The 25,155-nt window shown below is 52.9% G+C and overlaps 1 protein-coding gene across 6 annotated transcripts; it reads left to right on the forward strand.

Moving 5' to 3' along the window:
* Nucleotides 1-5,567: 5,567 nt before the first annotated feature.
* On the forward strand, nucleotides 5,568-23,189 carry LOC138760274 (BICD family-like cargo adapter 1). 6 transcript variants are annotated; one of them, XM_069930623.1, is made up of 4 exons: nucleotides 5,568-5,951; nucleotides 8,614-8,654; nucleotides 14,996-15,478; nucleotides 22,595-23,189. In XM_069930623.1, the coding sequence occupies exons 3-4, from the start codon at nucleotides 15,001-15,003 to the stop codon at nucleotides 23,095-23,097; spliced, it is 981 nt and encodes a 326-aa protein (XP_069786724.1). In that variant the 5' UTR covers nucleotides 5,568-5,951; nucleotides 8,614-8,654; nucleotides 14,996-15,000; the 3' UTR covers nucleotides 23,098-23,189. The 6 variants fall into 6 exon arrangements, with proteins under 6 accessions (XP_069786724.1, XP_069786725.1, XP_069786727.1 ...); XM_069930624.1 differs by lacking the exon at nucleotides 8,614-8,654; XM_069930626.1 differs by lacking the exons at nucleotides 5,568-5,951; nucleotides 8,614-8,654 and adding an exon at nucleotides 11,821-11,929.
* The last annotated feature ends 1,966 nt before the right edge of the window (nucleotides 23,190-25,155 follow it).

Consider the following 25,155-nt stretch of genomic DNA (forward strand, 5'->3'; position numbering starts at 1 on the left):
AGACTGAGTTAACAACCCTCTGGAGTTTATTCTTGTCCTGAACGTTGGCGCTGAGAGGCTCTATCAATAACTCCAAACCTGATTCCAAGTGCTCGACTGAGGACAGGGAGAGGGAGGCAACCTTTATTCCAGGATCACAAGGGGGGGAGTTACCAGGGAGCCCCAGTGGGGGACGGGCCAGCTCCCCACTGACAGTTACATATTCACATATTCGTATCTCATCACATTCACCCCCCTCTTTTAAAGCAAAACCCTGCCAGGTTGAAAGTCCCAGAAGCTCAGCCAGTCAGGTTGTTTCCTTTTCCTGAGGCAGGCACAGTTCCGCTGGTGTTTTCATGGTTGGCTCCATTGCCAGTTGTGTGTCCTGAGGCTGGGGAGGGAAGGCCTGGCTCCATTAGAGGTGGGGCTTGGTTATATGTAGGGGCAGTCATGTTGGTCAGAGCAGCTGGAGCAGGGTCCAGGGTGTATGGCGTGATGGGTAGGGGTGGGTCGTGGACCCGTACCAAGTCCCTGGTCGGGGCAGTATGGGTGTAGGCCGGACCTGGGTTGAAAGGGGTGGGGAGTGGGCAGGGGTCTCCGACACACGCCAGGTCCCAGATGGGGACTGTGTCCTCATGGCTGTCAGGGTACACCACGTAGGCCCACTAAGAGTCAGCGTGCAGGAACTGCACCTCTTCGACCAATGAACTTGTGACCCCTAGCATATTTCTGCAGCAGGATGGGTCCCGGGGATGAGAGGCAGGGAGGCAGTGTGGATCCAGTCGCTGTCTTCCTGGGGAAGTAAAACGTGTATTCGTGTGGTGTTGAGATGGTAGCGGGGCATAGCAGAGATCGGATGGCATGGAGAGCTTTCGCCAGGACTTCCTGCCAATGGGATACTGCCAGGCCCTTGGATTTAAGTGCAAGGGGGACAGTTTTCCAAACTGGTGTTTCCTCTCTCCACCTGGCCATTCTCCTGGGGGTATGACTGGTCGTCGTACTAGAATGTCTCTAGCCAACAGGTACTGCCACAGTTTGTATATCATAAAAGAGGACCCCGATCACCAGGGATGTAATTCAGGCACTGAAGAGGGTCAGTATGCTGCAGAACACCTTTATGATGGTGGCTGAGGTCATGTCAGGACAGGGGATGGCAAAAGGGAACCTGGAGTACTCGTCAATGATGTTCAGGAATTCCACGTTCCTGTTGGACAAGGACAAGGTCCCTTGAAATCGATGCTAAGTCGTACAAAGGGGCATGTGGCTTTTATGAGGTTTGACCTGTTGGGCTGGAAGAACTGTGGTTTGCATTCTGCACAGACCCGACAGTCCTCAATGGAGTAGGGAAGGTTCCGGGCTTTCACTAAGTGGAACAATCCCGTGACTCTGAGGTGGCAAAGATCGTCGTGAAGGGACTTGAGGTGGTTGAGATGTGCTCTGGCATAATGTACCCCAGGATAGGGTGTCTGGAGGGGGGGAGGGGGTCATTGAGCTTGCCCGGCCAGTATAGGATGTTGTAGTTGTAGGTGGAGAGCTCGATTCTCTGCCTCAGGATTTGATCATTTTTGATCTTACCCCTGTAGTGAAACCATGATTGTACATATTCGTTATATGTAAATGACACGAGCTTTCCTGGTTGACCCTGCTCTCACTGGCAGGCTCATGACCTCATGACTCGTCCCCTTTCTTCCCCATATAAAGGCTGTCCTGCCACAAGCCAGCCTCAAGTTTGAGTCCGGGCCAGTGTGAGTGACCAACACAGGGATGCTGTCCAACTCTTGCAAATAAAAGCTTTCAGTCTCACCAACTTCAGTCTTTGTGGAATTGATTGTGCATCAGAGGGGTCTGGACAGAGTAAATGTAGGTGGGCTTTTCCCACTGAGGGTGGATGAGATACAAACCAGAGGACGTGGGTTAAGGGGTAAAGTTTAGGGGAAACTTCTTCACACAGATAGTGGTGGTGGGGGATGGTGAGTGGGTTGCTTGGAATGATCTCCTGCTCGGTTTGGTCCTGGGCCTGGTCAGGTTGACCACTCCTGCAAGAGGGCAGTCGAGGGTTCAGCCCAGCCTGACTGCCTGCCCACCTCCCAGGATGATGTCCATGCCCGTGTGTCCCTGGAGAAGGAGCATGCATTGTCCATGGGTATGATGAAGGATTTCTGGGACCCGATAGGTGCCACAGTGTGTGTGTCCTGGATGGTGATGATGGTGTTACAGTTTGAACATGTAGATAAGATAGTGTGGAACTCGCATACTGTGATATTGTATTAACGTGGTTTCTTGTAATCACTGATTACAAAAGGTGACCTTTTGTAAAAGGAAAGAGAAGGACCGTGGGCTGCACTGAGTCTTTGTTTGTTCACCCTGTAGTAGTACAGATTCTCTCACCAATGTGTCTATGTACAGATGGTCGTGTAGGATGACTGTGATTGGCTGAGAGTGAATCACCACCTACTGGCAGGTCTTAAAGGATGGCTCCTAGCCAGACCAGGTCATTCTGGACTGGTCGACCTACTTGTGATATGCTCCAGCCTTTTAGTGAATAAAAGCCTTGGCTTGTATCAACAAGTCTTTAGTTCTTTCGACGCGCTCTACACACATCCTATCCAGCCACCCTCCAGCATCCCTTTGGAGTTAATAACTCGCTGAAAAGCATGAGGGAGAAAGCAGGTGGGCAACAACAGCCCCTCTCCACAGTAGGACAAACACACGTGGAGATTGAAGGCAGAGACGACAAGTGGATCACACAGCAGGAATGTCCACAGGATGCTTCTCACGGTGGAGGCACAGCCGTGATGGGCAGGACGCTGGTGAAGAGCATTCAAGTTGATTGTACGAAACAGAGTTCTCCAGTGCTTGGTGCAAAACTCGCAGACACACACCCAGACGTAACCACATGTTCAAGCAAACAATACGTACACAGGACAAGTAATTAATCTGTACAAATATTATTTTGTACAATGAGACTCTCAGATGGTTCATGTGAGCAGTTCCTTTAGTCTTTCAGATGTGAGGAGGAGACAGGCAGGAGGCCGGCGAGGGGTTGTGGGCCCCTCACAGTGGGAGAATCAGGCAGCGGTTGAGAATGCTGTCCACAGCTGGCAGAAGCATTGCAGCCTGACCATCCGCTGTGGAGAAGGGGTTGTGAAGGAATCTGACTCCGAATCAGAATGTAATCTGATTATCATATTTACAGACATTCATATTATACCCAGCTTTAAAAAAAATCAAAATAATCGTGCACAAAAAGTCAGACCATGTCTAGGGTCATTGTTCCTAATGGCAGCGGGGAAGAAGCTGTCCTTGTGCCGCTGAGTGCTCCTGTACCTTTTCCCAATGGTAGCAGAGTGAAGGGGCATGGCCTGAGTGCTGGGGTCTTTGAGGATGGAGGGTGCTTTTTTAAGACCCCGCCTTGTGTCGATGTCCTCGATGGAGTGAAGTCCGGTGCCTGTGATGTCGCAGACTGAGTTAACAACCCTCTGGAGTTTATTCTTGTCCTGAGAGTTGGTCCCTCCATACCAGACAGTGATGTAACCGGCCAGAATGTTTTCCTGTAGAAGTTTACAAGAGTCTTCAGTGACATACCAAAGGAAGGAATGTAGCACAGGCCCATCGGCCCACGATGTTGTGCTATCATGCAATGCTCCTGGCACTTAAGCTAAATGTTGTCAAAATCAATAAAATCGTTGATCACTCCATCCAGTTTCTTAAATTAAGAAGTTCTGCTTCATTGCATTCACTGATGGCAAATTAATATTGGGAGAAGGACAATGAGAACCACTTTTATATTTTATAGCACCAGACTGTGCAGCAGTGATGGCAAGTGGTTTTACTCTGTAATCACAATGAAGTCCAGTTTGGTTCTGTAGGCTAGTCTGTTCCAGGTACCTGAGACAATAGCACCGATTCACAAAAAAAAAAACTATTAAGACCAAGGTTCTGAATGTTGACCAGAGGATCAAAGAACTGTCTTGTCAGACCCTAGACACACTGGTCTCTGACCCTGGCCTTTCCCCTGGATGAAGCGGGGGCCACACTTTTGGGGGGTGGGGGGTCAGAGGGCAGGGCAGTGGCCCTGTCAGCAGTGTAAGTGATGCTGGACTCTCTGAGTCAGGCAGCACCTTGGAGATTGTCATGGGGCTAAGGCGGATCAGGGCGGAGGTCACCAAGGAAAACTCGCAGGAGAGGAATCTGCTGGGGCTGTGGAATTTCTGAACTGGAGGGGGTAAGTGGGCCACGAGGAGGTGTCATCACAGTTCGGGAAGGCATTCAGTAAGGAGTTTGCTCACATCAAAGGGGCAAGAGGCAGAGTGGGACTGACCAGGCGAAGAGGTGGGGAGGGTGACTGGCAGGGAGAGGGTAGAAGGAGCAGAGGAAGGGGTGGAGGGAAAGGAAGGGGGAATGGATGGAAAGGAGAGAGGGGTGGAGGGAAGGAGTGGAGAGGAGGGGGTTAGAGGGAGGGGTGGAGTTGAGGGGAGTTGAGGGGGGAGGAGTGATGGTGGGAGGTGGGATGACCTGGCGAGGGGGGAATAGGTGAGGAGGTGGGGAGAGAAGGGAGGAGGTGGATGGAGAGGATGGAGGGTGGGAGGTAGGGATGAGGTGGCCAAGAGAGAGGAGAAGGTGAGGAGGAGAGACAGGAGGGCGGAGGTGGGGAAGGGGTGGAGAGAGAGGAGAGAGGGGGCAGAGGGAAAAGGAGGGGCAAGTGGTGGGGGGTTGAAGTGGAGGGGAGGGGGCAGACGAGGACCGAGAGGTCTGGGTCTGGTATACTGTTCTATGACATTTTAATGGATTGGGATCACGGTGATTGGAATTATGGGGATTGGGATCTCAAAATCTGACGCCTTGGCCAACAGGTGGAGGGGTGATCCTGTGTGACGGGGTCAGTGCGAGGGGTGAGGGAAGGGGAAGGTGCACTGAGGGAGAGAGGAGGGGTTGGGTGTGGAAAGGGAGGGACCATCAGAGTGGGAGAGGAGGGGTTCAGGCAGAAGGTGATGGGGAAAGAGTTTGGAAGGGGGTGGGAGAAGAGAGGGAAAAGGAGAGTGGGGAGAGGGGGAGTGAGGGAGGGAAGGGAAGGAGAGAGTGAGAGAGTAAGGATGGAGGAGGGGAAGTGTTGAGGGAGGGAAGGAGGGAAGAGAGGGGGAGTGTGAGGGAGGGAAAGAGGGAGGAGTGTGAGGCAGGGAAGGTGGGAGGAGAGGGGGTGTTTGAGGGAGGTAAAAGGAGAGAGGGATTGAGGGAGGGAAGTTAGGAGGAGAGGGGGAGAGGGTCAGGGTAATCCTTCCGCCCTAGGGCTGGGGCTGAGGGAGGGGGAGCTGCCATTCGGCCCATCAAGCTGTCCCACCCAGGCTGGTCTCTGCCAGCTTTTCCTGGGTCTGGCCATGGGATTTTGGGGAGAAGAGTGAGCTCAGACATGCCTGCCCCTCTCCCCCTCTGCCATGAAGTCCTGGCTCTCCCTGTATGGCCTCTGCCATGGTCTGCAAACTTGAGTGGGCTGGAGGCGAGGAAACAATCTCTGCGCCTCTCTCTCCCTCGCTGTTTCCTGCTGCCATTTCCTGTGGTAGCTTTCCACAATTTAATTAAACGCATACTCGAAGGGTGGGGTCAGCCAGCAGAGCGCAGATACAGAGACGCTCTGGTCTCCTCTCTCAGAGAACGACAGGACAGGGGGAGAGGGCCACAGACCCCTTGGTTCAGGCCCCTCGGAGGAGAGATCCCTTGGTAGAGAGTCTCCTCGGTGGAGAGAGCCCTCGGAGAGACCTCTCGGTAGAGAGATCCCTTGGTGGAAGATCCCTCGGTGGAGAGATCCCTCGGTGGAGAGTCTCCTCGGTGGAGAGAGCCCTCAGTGGAGAGACTCCTTGGTGGAGAGAGCCCTTGGTGGAGAGATCCCTTGGTGGAGAGTCTCCTGGTGGAGAAATCCCTTGGTAGAGAGACCCTTCAGTGGAGAGATCCCTCGGTGGAGAGAGCCTTCCCTCTGGGTAAGTGTGATGTAGTGGGAGGATGGAGTGGGAGGAGGGGGTGAGTGGAAGGTATGGGAGGATGTGGGAGGTGAAGGGGGTGGGTGGAGGGGTTTGGCCATAGCCACGTGTACAGTCCCCCTCAGTTAGTGTGCAGTGGGTGGGTGGGGGTTTGAAGAGGAGGTGGATATGAGGGGGGAGGGAGAGGGGTTGTGAGGGGGAGGAAGGTGTGAGGGGAAGGGAGGTGTGAGGAGGAGGGGTGGTGTGAGGAGGAGGGGTGGTGTGAGGAGGAGGGGTGGTGTGAGGAGGAGGGGTGGTGTGAGGAGGAGGGGGAGGTTTGAGGGGGTGGGAGCCATGAGGAGGTGGGGGTGGTGTGAGGAGAAGGTGGTGGTGGTGTGAGGGGGAGAGCAGTGTTGCAAGGGGGAGGGGTGGTGTGAGGGGGGTTTGGGGGAGGGGAGGAGGGAATGGGGATAGGGTGAATGAGGATAGGGTGAATGAGGAGGGGGTAGTGAGTGAGGTGGGATCCTCATGTGTAATTCTGCATGGATGTTTCGGGTGGAGAGAGAGAGAGAGTCGTTGTCTCATCCTTTGGCACCATCTTACCCCTCCCACCCATCCCCCACCACCACCCACTTGCCCCACCCTGAGCTCTGGATCACTGCCCCTTCACCTGTCTCCTGTCTCCCCCATTTGTAACCTATATACCACAATGTCGTAGATACCTAATTTGAGGGGGAACTGTTGGCATGACACTGTTACAGCACCAGTGATCAGGACCGGGTGCGGTTCGAATCCCATGCTGTCTGTAAGGAGTTTGCATGTTCTCCCCATGTCTGTGTGGGTTTTCACTGGGGTCTCTGGTTTCCTCCCACCCTCCAAAACGGACCAAAGGGTATAGGTTAATGGGCATGGGCTCATGGGCTGAAGGGCCTGTTACTGAGCTGTCTGTCTAAATTTATATTTAAACAGGCCATTTGGTCCATTGATCTATGCTGGCCATTGAGGCTGTGTTAATTCCATGCTCTCTGTGCCCCGGACTAAACCAGATGCCCTGAAATGTTTGCTCCTAACCCTATCTCCAACAAACTGGTTTACACAGAGGGTGGTGGGGGTGTGGAACGAGCTGCCAGAGGGGGCGGATGAGGCAGGGGCTATTGCAATGTATAAGAAACATTAGGGCTGATCCATGGATAGGAAGGGTTTGGAGGCAGGCTTTTCCCACTGAGGGTGGGTGAGATGCAAACCAGGGGACATGGGTTAAGGGTGGAGGGGGAAAAGTTTAGGGGAAACATGAGGGGAAACTTCTTCACACAGAGAGGGGTGGGGGTGTGGAACGAGCTGCCCGCTGGTGATGAATGTGGGCTCCATTTTAACATTTGGACAGGTCCATGGATAGGTGGGGTATGGAGGGATATGGACTGGGTGCAGGTCAGTGGGATGAGGCATGGACTAGAGGGGATGAAGGGCCTTTTTCTGTGCTGTAATGTTCTATGGTTCTAAGTGGGACTAGTGTGGGTGGGTGGGAGAATTTGGTCGGTATGAGCAGGATGGGCCAAAGGACCTGTTTCCACCCTGTGGATCATTCCAGATACCAATTCTCCTGTGTGATCCTGTTCAAATCTCCCACCTTAAACCATAACCCACCCCCAACCACCAGGGAACAGGCTCCGGTTATCAACACATCTAAGCCCGGTGGTTTTAAATATCCCCTTCATTGAGGGATACCTCCTCTCTCCCCCCTCCCCACCACCCCTGGGCTAATATCAGTCCTCGCAGTGAATCGCCTCACACCGATCGGGATTGAACCCATCAACCATTGCCCCGGCCAAGCTCGACTGACAGATCAGAGCCATCCGCAGAGACGTTGGGAGGGTGGGGTAAACTTTGGAGGGATGAGGCTTCGGCGCGGATGACGGGGGAGGATCTGATTAGGCAGTGATAGAAAACGTACGAGGCAGGTTAATTGGGTGTGATTGGGCGGCACGGGCTCGTGGGCCAGAAGGGCCTGGCACCGTGCTGTATTTTTAGACCTACAGCACAGTACCAGGCCCTTCCAGCCCATGATCCCGTGCCGCCCAATTAACCTACTGCCCCGGTACATGGGAGGAAACTGGAGCCCCCAGGGAAAAACCAAGCAGACAGGAGGAGAATGTGCAAACTCCTTACAAACAGCGCAGGATTCGAATCCCTGTTCTGATTGTCGGCACTGTAAAGGCATTGCCCTGATGGCTGCGCCAAACGTGGTGCACTTTCATCATGGCCGGGCTTCCTGGTCACTCTGCCAGCATTCCCAGCCCATCACGGGCAACCATGACATCCCTGTGGTCCATGACCATCACAGAAACCCCCTCGCCATCACCCTCTGCCCGACACACAGCATCACAACGGATCGAGCAGCATCCATGGGAGAAAAGGAGCAGTCGATGATTTAGGTCGAAATGCTTGAAGAAGAATTGATGAAGGTTCTGGCCCTTGTCTCTGACCTGAGTCTCTCTGCCACACTCAAGGTGCGACCCACTGAGTTCCTCCAGGAAAGGCTGTGTTTCTCCAGATTCCAACATCCGCTGTCTCCGCGGATACCAGATTTCAGATACAGTTTACTGACTTGTCTTTCATCTTTTAAGAGCTCTGGGTTACCATGTGGAAAATTCAGTCTGCTCAGTCCATAATCATATAATTACAGGACGGAAACAGGCCATCTCGGTCCCTCAAGTCTGCACCGATGTAAGTGATCTGCTCTACTCCCACCTACCTGCTCCCTGTCCATAACCCTCCAACCCCCTCACATCCATGTACTCATCCAACCTCCTCTTAAATGACAAAATTGACCCTGCTGCGACCACCTCTTCCAGAAGATCATTCCACTCAGCCACCACTCTCTGAATGAAGAAGCCTCCTCTCATGTTACTTCTAAACTTTTGCAACCTAACCCCTAACCCTTGTTCCAATCTCACCTCCCCTCAAGGGGAAGAGCCTATTCACATCTACTCTATCTCTCCCCCTCTTCATTTTAAATACCTCGATCAAATCCCCCCTCAACCTTCTTCACTCCAATGAATAAAGACCCAGTCTACTCAATCTTTCTCTGTATTCTAGATACTGCAATCTAGGCAACATTTTAGTAAATCTTCTCTGCACCCTCTCTCCTTTATTGATATCCTTCCTATAATTTGGGGACACAGTCTTCCAAATAAGACATAGGAGCAGAAATAGGCCATTCACCCCCATCAAGTCTACCCCACCATTTAATCATGAGCTGATCTATTTCCCCACTCAACCCCACTGTCCGGCCTTTTCCCCATAACCTTTGATCCCCTGATTCATCAAGAACCTATCAATCTCTCCCTTAAATACACCCAGTGACCCAACCTCCACTACCACATGTGGCACAAATTCCACAGATTCACCTCCCTCTGGCTGAAGAAATTCCTTCACGTCTCTGTTCTAAGGGGACACCCTTCCATCCTGACCAAGCCCCCTTTCTGAGACCAAGCCGCCCATCTTTCATTAATCCCTGCCTCTCCAAGTGTGGATCCATCATCCTTCAGTGACAGAGGGCTTGGTTAATGCCGTTGTCCTGCTTCAGTACAGGGACCACACAGTTATCCTTCCCCAGTAAACAGGACGTTTCTGTGATGAGAGAATAGTTGAGATCTCTGTCAGAATGCCTGCAGTCTCCTCCCCTCCCTCGCATTCTGGGAGACACCTCGTCTGCCCTGGGGATTACCTCACCTTCAAAACTTCGAGACAGCAAATGCGTCTTTTTCCACAACATGTTCTGGAAATGCACGTTTAGCTCCGAACTCCCCGGAGACAACTACCTGGCCCATGGCGCACACAGGCGAGGTTGTCACATTACAGGGATTTCCCTGCTGTTGTACAGGACCTGGCCCTTTGGCCCATCACACCTGTCCGAACCATGATGCCAACCTAACTAATTCCTTTCCTGCACATGGTCGATATCCATCCATTTCACACCTGCTCGTGTCTCCATAAGGCGGGAGCAGAAATAGGCCATTCAGCCCATCGAGTCTGTTCCACCATTCAATCATGATCCGATCCATTCTCCCACTCAGCCTTCTCCCTGTAACCTAATCAAGAACCTATCAATCTTTCCCTTAAAAACACCCAATAACTGTGGGTGGTGGTGTGAGGGGGGAGGGTAATGCTGTGGGTAGGGTAACTGTGGGTGGAGAGTAACGCTGTGGGTGATGGGAATACCCTGTTATACCTATTGCCTGCACCCTCCCCCCAATTATAATATACACAACACATGGTGAGGCTGGGGTCATTAGATTGAGGGGTGGGGGTGAAGGGGGTCAAGGTCGAGGGGGTGAAGGGTTGGGTGAGGGGGTGGGGTGAGGGGGTAGGATGGGGTGGGGTGAGGGGTAGGATGAGGGGTAAGGGGGTAGGGTGAGGTAAGGAGGGTTGGGGGTAGGGTGAGGTGAGGAGGGTGAGGGGTAAGGTGGGGTGAGGAGGGTGGGGGTGAGGGGTAGGGTGGGGTGAGGAGGGTGGGGTGGTAAGGAGAGGGGATAGGGTAAGGTGAGGAGAGTGAGGGGTAGGGTGGGGTGAAGGGTAGGGTGAGGGGGTAGGATGAGGTGAGGAGGGTGAGGGGATAGGGTGTGGTGAGGAGGGTGAGGGGTAGGGTGGGGTGAGGAGGGTGGGGGGTAGGGTGGGGTGAGGAGGGTGAGGGGATAGGGTGTGGTGAGGAGGGTGAGGGGTAGGGTGGGGTGAGAAGGGTGAGGGGGATAGGGTGTGGTGAGGAGGGTGAGGGGTAGGGTGGGGTGAGGAGGGTGGGGGGTAGGGTGAGGTGAGGAGGGTGAGGGGTAGGGTGGGGTGAAGGGTAGGGTGAGGGGGTAGGATGAGGTGAGGAGGGTGAGGGGATAGGGTGTGGTGAGGAGGGTGAGGGGTAGGTGGGGTGAGGAGGGTGGGGGGTAGGGTGAGGTGAGGAGGGTGAGGGGTAGGGTGGGGTGAGGAGGGTGGGGGGTAGGATGAGGTGAGGAGGATGAGGGGATAGGGTGTGGTGAGGAGGTTGAGGGGTAGGTGGGGTGAGGAGGGTGGGGGGTAGGGTGAGGTGAGGAGGGTGAGGGGTAGGGTGGGGTGAGGAGGGTGGGGGGTAGGGTGAGGTGAGGAGGGTGAGGGGTAGGGTGGGGTGAGGAGGGTGAGGGGTAGGTGGGGTGAGGAGGGTGGGGGGTAGGGTGAGGTGAGGAGGGTGAGGGGTAGGGTGGGGTGAGGAGGGTGGGGGGTAGGATGAGGTGAGGAGGATGAGGGGATAGGGTGTGGTGAGGAGGGTGAGGGGTAGGTGGGGTGAGGAGGGTGGGGGGTAGGGTGAGGTGAGGAGGGTGAGGGGTAGGGTGGGGTGAGGAGGGTGGGGGGTAGGATGAGGTGAGGAGGATGAGGGGATAGGGTGTGGTGAGGAGGGTGAGGGGTAGGTGGGGTGAGGAGGGTGGGGGGTAGGGTGGGGTGAGAAGGGTGAGGGGATAGGGTGGGGTGAGGAGGGTGGGGGGTAGGGTGAGGTGAGGAGGATGAGGGGATAGGGTGTGGTGAGGAGGGTGAGGGGTAGGTGGGGTGAGGAGGGTGGGGGGTAGGGTGAGGTGAGGAGGGTGAGGGGTAGGGTGGGGTGAGGAGGGTGGGGGGTAGGGTGAGGTGAGGAGGGTGAGGGGTAGGGTGGGGTGAGGAGGGTGGGGGGTAGGATGAGGTGAGGAGGATGAGGGGATAGGGTGTGGTGAGGAGGGTGAGGGGTAGGTGGGGTGAGGAGGGTGGGGGGTAGGATGAGGTGAGGAGGGTGAGGGGTAGGGTGGGGTGAGGGGGGGTTTGTGAGGTGAGGGATGGGATCAGTGACCCGTCCTGACACCGGGACCCGCCCGCTCTGCGCTGGCTCAGAGCTGTTGTTTTGCGCGGAGCGGGTTCCCGTCGGAAACTCCCCGGAGCTCGACCTGTGACCGATGGAAAGAAACAACCTTCCCCGGACGGCAGCCAGTAGTCAGGGGAGTTAAGAGGTGGGGGGAGAAAGAAGCCATGGGGAGAAATGGGGGTGGGATGATGGGGTGGGGAGAGAGAGGGGTAGAGAAGGGGGAGGGGGCAGAGAAAGGAGAGGGGAAGCGGGGGGATGGGAAAAGAGAGGGGGAATCACAAAAAGGGGAGAAAGGTGGGGCGGGTGTGAGAAGCCCCCCATTTCCTCCCCCCCCCCCGGTGGGAACACGACCTCCTTGCCTGCCGGAGCTGGACTCCCCCCCCCGCCCCTCCCTCGGCGCTGCCACTGCTCCCCGGGAACAGAGTGTGTGAATGGGGGACGGGACGGGGAAGGGTCGGATCGGCAGGGACCTGGGCGTCTATCCTTGTCACGGAAGGGCTGAGGTCAAGGTCAGGGTCAGGGACAGGGCTAGAGCTCTGGCTCGGGTCAGGGTTTAGGTTTAGGGTCGGGGCTGGGATGGGTCGGGATTAGGGTCGGGGCTGGGATGGGTCGGGGCTGGGATGGGTCGGGATTAGGGTTGGGGCTGGGATGGGTCGGGGCTGGGATGGGTCCGGATTAGGGTCGGGGCTGGGATGGGTCGGGATTAGGGTTGGGGCTGGGATGGGTCGGGGCTGGGATGGGTCGGGATTAGGGTCGGGGCTGGGATGGGTCGGGATTAGGGTCGGGGCTGGGATGGGTCGGGATTAGGGTCGGGGCTGGGATGGGTCGGGGCTGGGATGGGTCGGGGCTGGGATGGGTCGGGATTAGGGTCGGGGCTGGGATGGGTCGGGATTAGGGTCGGGGCTGGGATGGGTCGGGATTAGGGTCGGGGCTGGGATGGGTCGGGATTAGGGTCGGGGCTGGGATGGGTCGGGATTAGGGTCGGGGCTGGGATGGGTCGGGGCTGGGATGGGTCGGGATTAGGGTCGGGGCTGGGATGGGTCGGGATTAGGGTCGGGGCTGGGATGGGTCGGGATTAGGGTCGGGGCTGGGATGGGTCGGGGCTGGGATGGGTCGGGATTAGGGTCGGGGCTGGGATGGGTCGGGATTAGGGTCGGGGCTGGGATGGGTCGGGATTAGGGTCGGGGCTGGGATGGGTCGGGATTAGGGTCGGGGCTGGGATGGGTCGGGGCTGGGATGGGTCGGGGCTGGGATGGGTCGGGATTAGGGTCGGGGCTGGGATGGGTCGGGATTAGGGTCGGGGCTGGGATGGGTCGGGATTAGGGTCGGGGCTGAGATGGGTCGGGATTAGGGTCGGGGCTGGGATGGGTGTGTGGGGTGGATCGGGTGGGAGTTGAGGGGATGTGGTGAGGGATGAGATGGGTCAGGGCTGGGCCAGATGTCTGGGGGTCAGAGTCTGGCTGTGTGAGTGAGGAAGTCGCCGTGATCTCCCCGCCCCGCCTTCAGCGCCCGCTCGGAGCGTCGGCGGGACAGGTGGATATGAGCGGCGAGAGCGTGGCGCAGGAAGGTACCCGGGCTGTTGGGTGAGGAGGTGGGAAGATGGGGGCGGAAGATGCAGATAGGGGGAGGATGGAGGAGGGGGATGATGGAGATGGGGGAGGATGGGGATGGGAGATGGGGATGAGAGGATGGGGATGGGGGATGGGGATGGGAGGATGGGGATGGGGGATGGGGATGGGAGGATGGGGATGAGGGGATGGGGATGGGGGGATGGGGATGGGGGGATGGGGATGGGGGGATGGGGATGGGGGGATGGGGATGGGGGGAGATGGTGGTAGCAGCGGACAGCGCTGATGGATGCCACCGGCATTCACGGCAAACGCCTCGGTCCCACTGCGGGTGACGGGACCCGGACAGGTTGGAATCCCCCAACGCCCGGTGTCCGGGCCGATACCCTCTTCTCACCCCCCTCGCCATCCCACCCCCCACCCCCCAGTCTCACTCTCTGCCCACATCTCTCCCCACCATTTTCCTCCTTTCTGTATCCGACCTCCCTCTCCCTCAGCCCACCCTCTCGGACCGAGCCCCCCTCCCCCTCTATTCCACCGCCGTCCCAACGCCTCGTCCTCTCCTCCCCATTCTCCCCCGCCCCATTATAGACACCCCACCCTCTCCCCTTCCCCGTATTGATCACTTTCTCTCCATTACCCATTCTTCCCCTCATTTTCTCCTCCCCCATCCTTTTCCTTCCTTTTCTCTCTCTCCTCTTCCCCCATCTCATTCACTGTCGCCATTTTCCCTCTGTTCTCTCCTCCATTTGGCAGAGTTTGTGACTGGCTCGTGTTTGGGCTTGTTCCAGTGCGTTTGAGGGTGCATTTGGATCTTGAACTGTATTTAGACTGCATTTGGAGATGGTTCAATATTTGGGACTGTTTGCACTGGATTTGAGGCTGTTTTAATGTTTGTGGCTGCCTTTGGACTCTGGATTATGCGTTGGACAGTGCTTGGACAATGTTTGGAGGAATTTGAACTGTGTTTGAACTGTGGACTGTGTTTGGACTGTGGACTGTGTTTGGACTGTGGACTGTGTTTGGACTGTGGACTGTGTTTGGACTGTGGACTGTGTTTGGACTGTGGACTGTGTTTGGACTGTGGACTGTGTTTGGACTGTGGACTGTGTTTGGACTGTGGACTGTGTTAGGGGTGTTTAGACTATGTTTGGGAGTGCTTGGACTGTGTTTGGGGTGCTTGGACTGTGTGTGAGAGTGCTTAGACTGTACTTGGATGTGTTCGGACTGGACAGACTTTGGACTGTGTTTGGGGGTGTTTAGACTATGTTTGGGAGTGCTTGGACTGTGTTTGGGGTGCTTGGACTGTGTTTGAGAGTGCTTAGACTGTACTTGGATGTGTTCGGACTGTGGACAGACTTTGGACTGTGTTTGGGGGTGTTTAGACTATGTTTGGGAGTGCTTGGACTGTGTTTGGGGTGCTTGGACTGTGTTTGAGAGTGCTTAGACTGTACTTGGATGTGTTCGGACTGTAGACAGACTTTGGACTGTGTTTGGGGGTGTTTAGACTGTGTTTTGGCGTGCTTGGACTGTGTTTGGGCATGCTTGGACTGTGTTTGGACTGTGTTTGAACAGTGTTTCAGGGTGCTGCTCTGGGTGACCCCCTCCCTGCTTCAGACTGAGTGGCCTGTGTTTCCCTGCAGCGAACATGGAGGAGGAACCAGAGCGTGCATTTGAGCAGCGTGCGCTGCCCCACTTTGTGAAGAGCATGTCGGCGCTACTGTGTGTGCTGCAGGCTGCGCTGGTGACAGGGGAGCAGAGAGGCGAGGAGCTGGACGTGGCTGGAATCCAGGGGCAGGTGGAGCTGTCGGGCAAGGAGGCAGACCTGGCGGCTGCGTTGACGGATGGTCTGTGTGACCAAGTGGATAGACAGTGTGAGCTTGCGACGGCCCAGCACGGGCAGGTGGGCCAACAGTACAGAAGGCAGTCGGAGGGGCTGCAGGAGCTGCAGGGACGGCTCCGGCAACTGGAGAGCGAGCAGGAAGCAGCGAGCGGACGCCTGCAGACCAACACGGTCTCCCTGCGCCAGGCTGATGACGCACTGAGGTCCGCGCGTGCCAAAGTGGGAGAGAAACAGACTGGACGCGATGTGGGCATCGGCCTCAGCTTTCTGCTACCCTGCGTGGGTAAGTCCATAGGCACTGCATGGGTGGGGGGAGGGTTGGAGGCTGGGTAAGGGGAGAGAGAGAGGGGAGGGATGGGGAGGGTGTGAGGGGAATGGGAGGGGTGGGGAGGGGAATAGAATGGTGGAGAGGGGGATGGGGTGAGGGAGAGAGGAAAGGAAGAAGGAGGAAGGTGAGAGGGGAGGAGAGAGGAGGGAAGGGGAGAGGACGGAGGTGTGGGAAGAGGGAGAAGGGAGGATAGAGAAAGGAAGGGGAAGGGGAGGAGCAGAGGGGATAAGGAAGTGAAAAGAGGGGAGGAGGGGGAGTGGAGGGGAAGAGATGCAGGCATTGGTGAGGGCATGGGTTGAGGGGTGAGCAGAAGGGGGTTGGCGGAGGGAAGGTCACCACCTGCCAGTCACCACTGCTGATGAGCATCAACTGATCACCTCTGACCTGTCAGCGCTACCAGTCAACACCAACCTGTCAACACTGACCAGACACCTCACACTCACTCTCCACCCCCACCCCAGACCCACACCAGGGTTCTTAATGGTGAGCGAAAAGATGATTGGAAAATTACATGCACCGTTAGAGTCAATGGGTTAATGTGGTGGAAATATTCTTAGGTGCATCTATTTCAATGTAAGGAGTATTGTAGGAAAGGCAGATGAGCTTAGAGCGTGGGTTGGCATGTAGAAATATGACATTGTGGTCATTAGTGAAACTTGGTTGCAGGAGGGGCAGGACTGGCAGCTCAATGTTCCGTTGTCTTAGACATGATAGAATGTGGGGTAGGAAGGGCATTGGTCATCAGTGAAAATATCACAGCTGGGCTCAGGAGGGACAGACCAGAGGGCTTGTCTACTGGAACCATATAGGTGGAGCTGAGGAAATGGAAAGGTATAACCACACTCATGGGGTTGTTTTATAGACTTCGCAATGGTCAACGAGAATTGGAGTAGTAAATCTGTCGAGAGATAGCAGACCTCTGCAGGAAACACAAGGTTGTGATAGTAGATTTTAACTTCCCATCCTGGAAAAGGGCTGGACGGCTTGGAGTTGGTCAAATGTGCTCAGGAAAATTTTCTAAATCAATATATAGAGGAACCAACTAGAGAGAGGGCAATACTGGATCTCCTATTAGGGAACGAACAAGACAGGAGACAGAAATACATGTAGGGGAACATTTTGTGTCCAGTGATCCTAATGCCATTAGTTTGAAGTTAATTATGGAGGAGGATGGGTCTGGGCCTTGGGTTGAGATTCTGGATTAGAGAAAGGCCAATTTTGAGGAAATGTGAAAGGATCTAGAATGTGTGGATTGGGATGTTGTGTTTGGGCAAGGACGTGCGAGGTAAGATCTTCAATGGTGCAATTTTGAGGGAACAGAGTTTATATGTTCCTGTTGGGATTAAAGGCGAGGTTCACAGGCAGAGGGAACATTGGTTATCGAGGGATATTGGGGATCTGGTTCGGAAGAAGAGAGAGGGGGAGAACAGGGCTAGGCAACATGGAGCAAATGTGGTTCTTGAGGAGAATAAAAAATGAAAGAAAAACCTCAAGAAAGAAATCAGGAAGAATCAAAGAGACACGAGGTTGGTTTGGTGACAACGTGAAGGAAAATCCTCAGGGTTTTCACAGGTAGATTAAGAGCAAAAGGATAGTCAGGGACAAAATTGGTCCCCGTGAAGATCAGAGTGGTCGGCTTTGTATGGAGCCAAAGAGATGGGGAGATCTTAAATGTTTTTTTCATCAGTATCACTCAGGAAACGGGAACAAAGTCGTGGGAAGGAAGGAAAACAAGCAGAAAGGTCATGGAACCTGTACAGGTTAAAGAGGAGGAAGGACTTGCTGTCTTAAAGCAAATAAGGATGGATAAATCCACAGGGCCTTACAATATATTGCCTCAGACCTTGAGGGAGACTGGTGTAGAAATTACAGGGGCTCAAGCAGAAATATTTAAAAGGTCCTTATCCATGCGTGAGGTGCCGGAAGATTGGAGGGTAATTAACGTTGTTTAAAAGTAACCCTGGAAATTACAGGCTGGTGAGCCTGACATCAGTTTTAAGTAAATTATTGGGTTAGGGTTAGAGATTGGATAGAAATATATGAATAGTCAACATGCCTTTGTTCATGGTAGATTGTGTTTATCCAATCTGACAGAGATTTTCGAGGAGGTTACCAGGAAGGTGGATGGAAGAAAGGCTGTGGATGTTGTCCACATGGACTTTATTAAGGCCTGTGACAAGGTCCCACGTAGGAGGTTAGTCAGGAATGTCCAGTCATTCAGTGTTTATGGATTCAACAAAAGCTTCATGAGAGTTTGGAGAGTGGTGGTGGATGATGCCCCTCCAACTGGAGGCCTGTGACTCATGGTGCCTCAGGGATCGGTGCTGGGACTATTGTTGTTTGTCATCTATATCAATGATCTGGATGATAATATGAGAAATTAGATCAGCAGGTTTGCAGATGACACTAAGATTGGAGACGTTGTGGACAGTGAGGAAGGTTTTCAAAGCTTGCAGAGGGATCTGGACCAGCTGGAAGAATGGCTGATGGAATTTAATGCAGACAAGTGGGAGATGTTGCATTTTGGAAGGATAACCCAAGAAAGGACGTACATGGTAAATGGTCGGGCACTGAGGAGTGCGGTAGAACATAGGGATCTGGGAATACAGATACATAATTCCCTGCACATGGCATCACAGGTGGACAGGGTTGTAAAGAGAGCTTTTGGCAGAAAGCATAGAATATACAACTCTACAGAACAGTACAGCCCCTTCAGCCCTCAATGTTGTGCTGACCCATATACCTCTCTTGAAAAAATGAAACCCTCCCGACCCCGTAACCCTCTGTTTTCCTTCCTTCCATGTGTCTGTCTAAGAGTCTCTTAAATATTCCAGCCTCCACCACCATCATCGGCAAGGCATCACCAGCAAGGCATTCCAGGCCCCCACAGCTCTCGGTGTAAAAAAACTGACATCTCGCCTAAATTTCACTTGGTGTTTGCTGATCCTACCCTGGGAACCTGGCGATGGTCGTCCACCCTATCGATGCCTCTCATAATCTTGTAAACTTCTATCAAGTCTCCTCTCATCCTTCTTCGCTCCAAAGAGAAAACTCCCAGCTCTGCTCACCTTGCCTCATAAGACTTGTTTCCCAATCCAGGCAACATCCTGGTAAATCTCCTCTGCTCCCTCTCTAGAGCTTCCACATCCTTCCTATGAGGTGACCAGAGCTGAACACAATACTCTAATTGTGGTCTCACCGGAGATTTGTAGAGTTGTAACATAACCTCTACTCCTGAACCAATCCCCCTATTAATAAATCCCAGTGTCCCATAGGACTTCTTAACTATCCTATGAATCTGTGTGGTGACCTCGAGGGATGTAGGGATGTAAACCCCAAGGTCCCTCTTTTCATCCAAACTCTTAAGTAACTGACCATTAACCCTGGACTCAGACTTCTGGTTTGTCCTTCCAAAATGCATCACCTTACACTTATCCAGATTGAACTCCATCTGCCTCTTCTCCCCATCCTGTCTATATCCTCTCATAACCTATGCCAACCTTCAACTCCATCCACAACTCCTCCAACCTTCATGTCATCCACAAACTTACTGACCCATCCTTCTGCCTCTTCATCCAGGTCATTTATAAAAATCACAATGAGCAGGGGTCCCAGAACAGATCCCTGCAGCCCCTCCACTAGTCACCGACCTCCAGGCAGAAAACTTTCCTTCCACTACTACTCTCCGCTTTCTTCCTACAACCCAATTTTTTATCCACACGGCCAAGGTTCCACTGATCCCAAGCCTCATAACTTACTGGATGAGTCTCTAGTGGGGACCTTGTCAAATTCCTTAATAAAATCGATGTCGACCACATCTACCACCCAACCCTCATCAATTTCTTTTGTTACCTCATCAAAAAACTCAATTCGGCTCGTGAGGCACAACTTTCCCACGTTGGCCTTCATAAATCAAAGTATTGAGTACAGGAGTTGTGATGTTATGGTAAAGTTGCATAAGACATTGGTGATGCCAAATTTGGAGAATTGTGAGCAGTTTTGGACACTGAACTACAGGAAAGATATCAATAAGATGGAAAAAGTTCAGAGAAGATTTACTAGGATGTTGCCTGGACTACAGGAACTGAGTTACAGGGAAAGTTTAAACAGGTATGGACTTTATTCCCTGGAGAGTAGAAGAATGAGGAGAGATTTGATCAAGGTATTTAAAATTATGAGGAGGACAGAGTAAATGTAGGTCACCTTTTTCCACTGAGGGTGGGTGAGATACAAACCAGAGGACATCAATATGTGGAGGTACCAACTAGAGAGGGAGCTGTGTTGGATTTACTGTTGGGGAATGAGATGGGTCAGGTGACAGAGGTATGTGTGGGCGAGCTCTTTGGGTCCAGTGATCAGAGTGCCATTAGCTTCAAGGTAATTATGGAAAAGGATAGGTCTGGGCCCAGAGTTGAGGTTTTTGAGTGGGGAAAAGCTAAGTTTGAGAAGATGCGGAAGGATTTACAAGGGGTGGATTGGGACAATTTGTTTTCTGGGAAGGATGTAATAGAGAAATGGAGGGTCTTTTAAAGGAGAGATTTTAAGAGAACAAAATCTTTATATACCTGTGAGGTTGAAAGGTAAGGTCAAAAGTTTGAGAGAGCCGTGGTTCTCAAGGGATATTGGTTCAAAAAAAGAGGGAGTATTGCAATAAATATAAGAAACAGGGAAAAAAGGAGCTGTTTGGGTACCATATTGAATGTAAAAAGAATCTTAAGAAAGAAATGAGAAAAGGTAAAAGAAGGTATGAGGTGGCTATACCAAGCAGGGTGAAAATAAATCCAAAGGGTTTCTACAAATATGTAAATAGCAAAAGGAAAGTGAGAGATAAAATTGGTCCAATAGAGAATCAGAAAGAACAACTGTGTGTGGATCCAAAAGAGATGGGGGAGGTCTTGAACAATTTCTTTTCCTCAGTATTCACCGAGGAGAAGGATATTGAACTGTGCAGGGTAAAGGAAGCAAAGGGGGTATATATAGAGACTATAGTATTTAAGAAAGAGGTAGTACTGGAGCTTTTGAAACATATAAAGGTGGATAAGTCTCCAGGTCCTGACAGGATTTTCCCCAGGACCTTGAGAGAAGTTAGTGAGGAAATAGCGGAGGCTCTGGCAGTGATTTTTCAAATGTCATTCGAGACGGGTATCGTGCCGGAGGATTGGCGTATTGCGCATGTGGTTCCTTTGTTTAAAAATGGTTCGAGGAGCAAGCCTAGAAATGATCAGCCTGTAAGTTTGACGTCTGTGGTAGGTAAATTGATGGAAAGCGTTTTTAGAGATAGTGTATATATATATATATATATTGAGGGACTGGGTCTGATCAGGGACATTCAACACGGATTTGTGTGTGGAAGGTTGTGTTTGGCCAATCTTGTTGAATTTTCTGAAGAGGAGACTAGGAATGTTGATGAGGGTAGAGCAGTGGATGTTGTCTATATGGACTTCAGTAAGGCCTTTGATAAGGTTCCGCATGGGAGGTTACTTCTGAAGGCTAAGTCCTTGGGTATTAATTTGGAGATAGTCAAATGGATTCAACAGTGGCTAGAAGGAAGGTACCAGAGAGTAGCAGTAGATAATTGTTTGTCATGCCAGTGACAAGCAGTGTACCTCAGGGTTCAGTATTGGGACCATTGCTGTTTGTCATATATATTAATGATCTGGAGGATGGGGCGGTAAATTGGATTAGTAAATATGCAGATGATACTAAAATAGGGGGAATTGTGGATGATGAAGAGGATTTTCAAAGATTGCAGAGGGATTTAAACTGCTTAGAGGAGTGGGCAGAAAATGGCAGATGGAGTTTAATGGTGATAAGTGTGAGGTGCTTCATTTTGGAAAGAATAATCAAAGCAAGACCTAAATGGGAGGGCATTGAAGAACACAGTGGAGCAGGAAGATCTAGGAATGACGGTGCATTGTTCCCTGAAAGTAGGAGTGCATGTGGACAGGGTTGTGAAGAAGGCCTTTAGTATGCTGGCCTATGTAAATCAGTGCATAGAATATAGGAGTTGGGAAGTAATGATGAAACTGTACAAGTCCAAATTTAGAGTACTGTGTGCAGTTCTGGTCACCGATTTATAGGAAGGATATTAATAAGATAGAGAGAGTGCAGAGATTAACAAAAATGTTGCATGGGTTTCAACATCTGGAATACAAGGAGAGATTGAGCAAATTAGGTCTTTATTCCTTGGAATGTAGAAGGCTGAGAGGGGATTTGATCGAGGTGTTTAAGATAATGAGAGGGATAGATAGAGTTGATATGGAAAGGTTTTTCCCATTGAGAGTAGGAGAGATGGATACAAGAGGTCATGGGTTGAGAGTTGACGGGCAAAGGTTTAGGAGTAACGTGAGGGGGAACTTCTTTACTGAGAGTGGTTACTGTGTGTAATGGGCTTCCGGGAAAGGTGGTGGAGGCAGGGTCAGTTTTGTCATTTAAGAAAGAGTTGGATAAGTATATGGATGGGAGGGGGATGGAGGGATATGGGCTGAGTGCTGGTAAGTGGGATTAGAGGAGGGTACTGGGATCAGTGCAGACTAGAAGGGCCAAATTGGCCTGTTTCTGTGCTGTAATTGTTATATGGTTATAAAGTATGAGGGTATGAGCTTCAAGGCAAGGTTTGACAAATTAGAGCAATAGAGGCTGACAATAGTTTATAAAGTGTGAAAAGGAAAAGTTTAGTAGGAACATGAGGGGGAACTTCTTCACACAGAGAGTGGTGGGGGTGTGGAACAAGCTGCCGGCTGAAGTGGTGAATGTGGGCTCAATTTTAACATTTAAGAAGAATTTGTTCAGGTATGTGGATGGGAGAAGGATGGACCAGGGAGAATAGTAGTTCAGAACACAATAGAAGGACTTTTAGAAAGTTCTAAAAGTCTATGACAGATGTCATGGTACCCTCTCACTCTGTCCCCACCCCACCCCCTTAGATCCCAATGGTGGTGGAATGCAAAGAGAGTGTTGTTCTGGTCCCCCTTCTCCTCCCAAGGATCCTGATGGTGGTGGGAGTTGAACAGTGGTTGGTCGTGATTCCCCTCTCATTCTGGCACCTCTCCCCCCTCCCTCTCCCCCTAGGCATCCCGATGGCGGTGGCCTTTGAGAAGGAGCGGAAGCTGAGCAAGACGCAGGTGACGGTGACCTCGGACGATCGCTCAGTCCTGCACTCCAGCATCTCCAAGGACGAGCAGCTTCTGTTGCAGCTCGGCTTGCAGTTGCCCGAGCTACGAGGCCAGGCCCAGGAGCTGGAGAGGAAGCTGCAGGAGAGTCAGGCAGATGAGCAGAGGCTGCAGGGGCAGCGACAGGTCCTGGCCGAGACACAGGGTAGGCTACGGGACTGCAGGCACTTCCTCAGCTGTTGGCAGGGCAAGCTGGCAGTGCTCGGGGTCCAGTGCAAGCACCTGTACAGGCTGGATCCCGTGCTGCCTTTCCTAGAGGAGGCTGCCCTACAGGGACTACTTGTCCCCTCCCTGCCCCCCTTCCAGCAGCCCACTGTGCAGAGGCTGCTTGGCGACCTGCGGCTCCTGCTGCCCAAGGTCAAGGAGCAGCAGCTGTCCCGGGACAGCGACTATCTGAAGTGAGGGGTTCTCAATGGCAGTGAGAGGGTCAGATGAGATTGGGCGTTTTCAGGTTAGTATGGCCATAGGCCCAATGAGGGGGTCCCGGGGGAGTTAGGGGTCTGGGGAAGGAATTGTTGGGGGGGATGAGGGGGTCCTGGGGGAATCCAGGAGGTAGTGTGGGGTCTGAGGGATCCTGGAGGCAGTGAGGGGGTCCTGGGGGCAATGATGGGGTTCTGGGGAAGGGATTCTTGGGCCAGTGAGGGGATTTTGGGAAGGGGGTCTTGGGTAGTGAGGGGGTCCCTGGGACAGTAAGAGTCAGGGTGGAGTGAGAGGGTCCCGGGAGGATTCCAGGGAATGAGAGTGATGGGGTGCAATGAGGGAATCCTCGGGTCAGTGAGGGGATCTGGGGGGCAGAGGGGATCCTGGGGAGAGCAATGAGGGGGTCCAGGGATCAGTGAATAGGTCCCAGAGTCAGTGAGGGGGTCCGGGGATCAGTGAACAGGTTCTGGGGGGGGGGGGGGTGGTCAATGAACAGGTCCCATTGTCAGTGCCAGTTACTAGTCTCCACCCCCTTTGCTCTTGTCCCTCCCACACTGACCCCCACCCTGGGTCACATGCCCTCATCCATTTTTGGGAAGCTGACCCCTGGGTCCACGACCTGTGACTCTGAGTGACCAATGTTACAAATAAATAATTCCTCCCAAACTCAATGTGTCAGGGTGATGCAGGGGTGGGGGTGGGGTGGGGTTAGGGGTAGAGGTGGGGGTTATCAGTGGGGGAGGGGGGTGGAGAGAGTTGGGTTTTGGGGAGGGGGGGTTGGTGAGTGGGTTTCCCTATGGAGAAGGAAGGGGGAGATCCAGATGGAGGTGTTGAGGACAGGGTACAGGCGGTGTGGATGAGGGGGTGTGTGCAGCGGTGGGACCACCATTCTCCTGCCCTGGATTCATTCAGCAACGTCCGGTGGTTCCAGGTGGTGTGTGAGGCTAGGTCAAGGCTCCCTCAGCTGTCCAGAGACAGACAGCAACACAACTGCTGCCGTGTCCTTGGCAGCATCATACTGCTGCTGCCTTCAAATGGTTATTGACCGGACTTGAGAGCAGTTGCCGGGAATCGTTGCAGCCTCTTATGAAACTAAGGCTGTTAGACTGAAGGCTGCGCACCCACAGGTATTCCAATTAAACCAGCGGAGGACAGGTGAAGTTACAGGAAATACCTCCACACCATCCCAACACACACTCCCGGGGTTGGACACAGAGTGAAGCTCCCTCCGCACCGTCCCATCACACACTCCCGTGGTAATACACAGAGTGAAGCTCCCTCCACACCTTCCCATCGCACACACCCAGGGTTAGACACAGAGTGAAGCTCCTTCCATACTGTCCCATCACACACTCCCAGGGTCAGACACAGGGTGAAGCTCCCTCACCTTGTCCTACTACACACTCCTGGGATTAGCCAATACATAACAGGCCCTTCAGCCCAACTCCTCAACACTGACCATGGCCATTTGGGCCATATCCACCCAAACCCTTTCTGTCCATAATCCTGGCCAAATAGCTTTGAGCCTTGTAATTGTACAGCTTCTTCTTGCAGCTCATTTTAGAATTGGACCACACTCCAGAGAAAAAAAGATACCTCAGAACACTTTTGAGTTTCCCCCTCTCACCTTAAATCTGTGCCCTAGTTCTAGAGTCATCTACTGTGGGAAATAGGTTATGAGCATGCCTTTCCTCTATGCCCCTCATGATTTTATTAGCCTTTATGAGGTCCCTCTGGCTCCTGCATTCCAGGAAGAAAAATTCTATCCGAACTCCAGCCCTACTTGTCAGTGTGTCTCTTCTGTCCTCTCTCTCATGCTACCATACCATTGGTGCAAAAAAGGTCTGACCAGTATATTGCACAACAGCACTGTGACAACATGGACAGCCAGAACCGTTTTTCCCGAGGCAGAAACAGCCAACAGCAGAGGACATGGTGAGGAGGTGAGAGTTTAGGGGAGACGTCAGGGATAAGGTTTTTATGCAGAGTTTTGGGGGCCTGGAATGTCTTGCCAGGGATGGTGGTGGAGGCTGGAACATT

Source organism: Narcine bancroftii, chromosome 4, assembly GCF_036971445.1.
Source record: "Narcine bancroftii isolate sNarBan1 chromosome 4, sNarBan1.hap1, whole genome shotgun sequence".
Lineage (NCBI taxonomy): Eukaryota > Metazoa > Chordata > Chondrichthyes > Torpediniformes > Narcinidae > Narcine > Narcine bancroftii.